The following is a 4,699-nucleotide window of genomic DNA, read 5'->3' as shown; positions in this document are numbered from 1 at the left end:
GGGCCCAGGCGAGATCGTCCTCGACCACCACTTGTCGCCTTGCTCTATCGCCCAAATCGCGCATTCCTCCAATCCACCAAGATCCAGCGCACAGCTAGGTGCGGTTCGACATTCCTCTGCCTTCCTGTGTTAGACATGCTTGGATCATCATCGGTCTCGGTGAGCTTGAGGCATCCAAGATGCCCAGACCTCCTTGTGAGTTTGACGACCAAGGCGTTGCGGAGGAGTAAGGCGCAAGGGGCAGGCGGTGCAGACCGTGGCTGATGGCGTCGAAAGCTGGGCCGAGCTCGAGCTCAGTCCCAAGCGAAACAGTTGTTCAGCGCCGTGATCTCAACCAGTGATGGAGATGCTAGTGCTCGAGAACGCGAGCAGTCTCGGAGTCAGGAAGTGTCCTCCGAGTTTGCCGCCCTGATCGGGCCCTCCGACGCATTGTGCTCTGGGGTCCCGCGACATCTCCGGGGCACCGGCGCCGCCCTCAACGCGTTTCTTGTCGTCCTCACCTTCCTCGCCACTAAGCATGAGATCGAAACTGTTGTCATCAGTAAGCTACCCGGCTCTGCAAGTTGTAAAGCTGACAGACAGACACTTGTTATCGATCAGATTAGAGCAACGTCCACACAACATGCACCGAAATCTCCTCTCCATCACTCTCGGCTATCCGTCCAATGTCGGAATTCGGGTTCGGTTCTTCCGGGCGGGGGTGGTGATAACCGCCATGTGGGCTGGTGACTCTTTCCCGAACCGCGTCGGGCATCGTTAACAGCACCGTTTCTTTAGGAACTATCCGCTCATCCTCCGCATCCGCCCTCCATGACCGACTCGACCCCTCACAAGACCTCCGACATGGCTAGCGTCGCTCGCAACCTCGCCAAGTGGGCGTACTCGTACAAGCCAAACGCGGACGACCTCGCGCTCGCCGACCGCGCGCTCAAGGACACTGTCGCCGTCGCGCTAGCCGCGCGCCAGCACCCGCTGAAGCAGATCGTGTCTGGCCTCTCGCCCGCGGCGCGCTGGGCCGCCATGTCCCACGTCCTCGACTTTGACGACCTGCACATCGAGACGACGACGCACATCTCGGTCGTCACTGTCCCCGCCACGCTTGCCGCTGAGGGAGACGCCCGCGCTTACCTTGCCGGTGCTGGAGTGTTTGCGCGCCTTGCCGAGGGCTTTGGCTGGAACCACTACGCCAACGGATGGCACATCACTTGCACTGCAGGTGCCCCCGCTGCCGCCGTCGCTGCCGGTATCGCGAAGGGTCTCAGCGAGGAGCAGCTCGCTACTGCCATCGCTCTCGCCGTCCCCGCTGCCGGAGGTGTCCAGGAGGCGTTCGGCACGCACGGCAAGTCGCTCCAGGTCGGCTTCGCCGCCGACGCCGGTGTGCGTGCCGCTGACCTCGCCTCGCGCGGAGCCACTGCCGCCACCGCCGCCGTCGAGAGCTGGATGGACAAGCTCGGCGGCAAGCCCGGCAACGTTGGCGCTCAGCAGACTCCCGCTGTCCCCGGCGGCCTCGCGATCAAGATGTTCCCATGCTGCTACGCCATGCAGCGCCCCATCGCCGCCATCCGTGACCTGAAGCCGATCGACTACAAGAAGCTCACGAAGATTGTTGCCCGCACGCCCGCCGGCGTCATCCACCCGCTCATTTACGACTTCCCCGAGACCGGTCTCGCGGGCAAGTTCTCGCTGCAGTACTCGATCGCGACGGCGCTGCTGGACGACTACCCCGGCTTCGAGTCGTTCACGGACAAGATGGTGCAGCGCCCCGAGGCGCAGGAGCTCATGCGCAAGGTCGAGGTGCAGAAGGAGGACACGCCGATCGAGAACCTTCTCGACGACAAGATCAACCTCGAGCTCCACTACGAGGACGGCACTGTCACCAAGACGTCGCTCGAACTCCCGCCCGGCGCGCCCCGCCGCCCGCCTACCGAGGAGCAGCTGGAGGAGAAGCTCAAGTCGTGCGGCGACGACGTCCCCGGCCTTCTTAAGGGTATCTCGTGGGCCGACGGCACGCGCATCATGAAGGACGCCTTCTAGACAGTTATTAGACCATGCATAGTATATTAGGGCACGGGAGTTGCACAGGCTTGAAAGGTGCGGAGATAAACACGTGTTGGCGCTGAGGTTTGGGGGCCTGAGCGCAGGATATCGTGAACTCTGTGCCCAGGCCACAGCACTACTATGAAAGACCGCTTAGCCATGTGCACCTTGGCCGCATGCGCTAAGGATACGACGATCCGTGTCATCGAGCTCTGGCGAAGGGCAGTGTCCAATGACGGTGTGACGGAACAACAAACAGAGAATACCGACCCGGCCTCCACCGCTCTCTCGATCATTCCGGCGATCCGGCTCCGACTTTTCCTACGTCACGTCCAGTCAACCGCTGCTGTAATCTTATCGTCAAACTTCATATCTCATCACATCCCTTGCCGCCACCCAGCCCCTCAATCTATCCCACTAGCAAGATGGCCGCCCCCTACCAGCTCGACAAGAAGGACAAGGTCCTCAACATCCTGACTCTCCCCGAGGAAGTCTTCGTGTTCCGCTACGCTCCCACCACGCCCATCCCCGCGGGACTGTGGGAGGGCGACGAGTTCTGCAGCGTGACCAAGACGAAGAACGAGCTCTCGATTGTCGCGCCCCAGAAGCGCGTCGTCGACTCGGGCATGCCGAAGGCGTCGGCGGAGCACTGTGGAGGGCCTTGGAACGTGCTGAGGGTCAGGGGACCGCTGGAGCATCGTGAGTACCTGGCTGGCTCAATGGCTCAATGGAGTGTAAAGTCTCGGGATACCGTTAGATTTGGACTCCGGAGAAAGAGAAGGGGCTGGCTCGAGCTCACTGATTTGCGGATGTGTAGCTGACACCAGACATGGTTGGCGTCATGGCTGAGCTTGCACGGGTGCTCAAGGAGGCGTCCATCTCCATTTTCACAATTTCTACTTGGTGAGTCCTTCTAAGCAGAAGCTAGCAAGGTCTCGGCCAAAGCTGACGATCAGGGACACTGACTACCTCCTCGTCACGAAGAACACGTACGAGGCCGCCAAGAAGGCGCTCGAGGCTGACGGGTGGACGTTCGCGTAAACTGTCACGGACACCGTCGAACAGGGATCATAGACAGGGGTGCTATGAAGACTTTCAGGAGAACTGAGGGCACACCGCGTACAGTGGTCGGTGGTAAGAACTCCCATCACTGACTGCGGAACTGATCCTACCTGCCGTGTACACTGACATGCAGACGGATGGCAGCCTGATCGGCGTGGGCTCGAGATCGCATCACCGCAGGCAGGAACGCACGACGTACTACGCTACCACCGCAACACTGATGACAACAGCGGACTAGCAGGATCAAGATCAGAGCCAGGATCATGATCTCGGTCACAACCGGCAGTCAAGATCACATTGATCACCAGCAAAACAACAATCACCGACACGAGCAGCAACAAGCCTCCGAAACTGCGGGGTCCACCAGACAACCTTGATGCGCTGCCAGGGCGTAAGGGCGTCCAGCGGCTTGATGCTCAGTCTGGTCGACGGGTGGCGCTATCGGATAAGATTAGCTCAGGCTGGTCGCAAATAGCTCCGCTTGTCACGGTTGACTGGACGGGGCAACCAGTGCCAAGAACAATAGGCTGGAAACGATGGCAAGTGGTGACTAACCTGCGCACACAGCTGAATTCTCGTACTGCGCCGTTACTAACCACTCTTCGCTATCGCCGCTGGTTACCTGACTTGAGACTGCGCTGAGATCGAAACCAACCGCGCCAGGCCACGTCCAAGAGCATTCAGCGTGACTAACCTCTCTCTGCCGAACGCCGATTAGACACGCGCTAGCTCGGGTTGCCGCCGCCACCGACAGGGCGACACGAGGCAACCTGGACCAGTGCAAGCACAACCTCGCATCTATTGTTTGTCTTCCTTCCACTACACTCCAGCAAACTCTCATTTTCCTGCCACCCCGGATCTGACCAAGCTTCCATTCACAAAGCTCACTGCGCAGTGCACAGCGTCCACGACCAGCTCGGCATATTGTCGATCATCGCCTTCAGTATCTCGGCCTGTGTGGCACTCCCCTTTCCATCTCCTGGCAACAATGATCAGCTGCGCTGCGCACGCACCGACATGTACCATGAAGTGGGCTCTCGACGAGGTGCATGGGGGTATATAACTCGTTCAAACGGCCCACCCAAGCCACCAGCATCTTGCGCCCCGCCCCGGCCTCGACCACACGCCCCGGTCCACAATCCAGCCTCCTCCACCCGAACGCAGCTGACGAAGACGACGTCACTCGCAACCCCAGATTTCCGCCCAACACACCCGTATCCACACAGCGTCCGCACCGCGTTCCTCCCTGCGCACCACACGGCTTGATCTCGACTAGCTCCTCCCGGTAGCCCACCCACCTTCAGGACACGACCTAGTCCACCTGGAGCGTTATCTTCTCACCTTCACACCTCCACACATCAACCCTTCACACTAGCTCGTACGAGCGACACTGCGCAACAGCAAGCATCAACACACGCGTGCCGTCTTCGAGGATACATAACCTCGAAGCTCAACTCTTCAATCTCCTCTTCTTCCCCATCTCGCACCGGCGTGTTTCACCGCACCACCGACCCCGGTCTTAGCCGTTCTCACTCCCACTTCCGACTCTCACGCCACCACGTCCTCCACCACCACCATCAACTTTTGCCGCCACACCACC

The 4,699-nt window shown here is 60.1% G+C and overlaps 2 protein-coding genes across 2 annotated transcripts; both read left to right on the top strand.

Annotated features, from left to right (window-relative positions):
• Positions 1–810: 810 nt before the first annotated feature.
• On the top strand, positions 811–2,034 carry A1Q1_04346 (MmgE/PrpD; the record flags this gene model as incomplete). Its single annotated transcript, XM_014328390.1, has 1 exon — positions 811–2,034. The coding sequence occupies one exon, from the start codon at positions 811–813 to the stop codon at positions 2,032–2,034; it is 1,224 nt and encodes a 407-aa protein (XP_014183865.1).
• Positions 2,035–2,462: 428 nt separating this feature from the next.
• Positions 2,463–3,078, top strand: A1Q1_04345 (uncharacterized protein; the record flags this gene model as incomplete). Its single annotated transcript, XM_014328389.1, has 3 exons — positions 2,463–2,789; positions 2,855–2,940; positions 2,994–3,078. The coding sequence occupies 3 exons, from the start codon at positions 2,463–2,465 to the stop codon at positions 3,076–3,078; spliced, it is 498 nt and encodes a 165-aa protein (XP_014183864.1).
• Positions 3,079–4,699: the final 1,621 nt, after the last annotated feature.

This window comes from Trichosporon asahii (assembly GCF_000293215.1).
Source record: "Trichosporon asahii var. asahii CBS 2479 unplaced genomic scaffold scaffold00004, whole genome shotgun sequence".
Lineage (NCBI taxonomy): Eukaryota > Fungi > Basidiomycota > Tremellomycetes > Trichosporonales > Trichosporonaceae > Trichosporon > Trichosporon asahii.
This window is presented reverse-complemented; position numbering and strand designations above follow the sequence as displayed.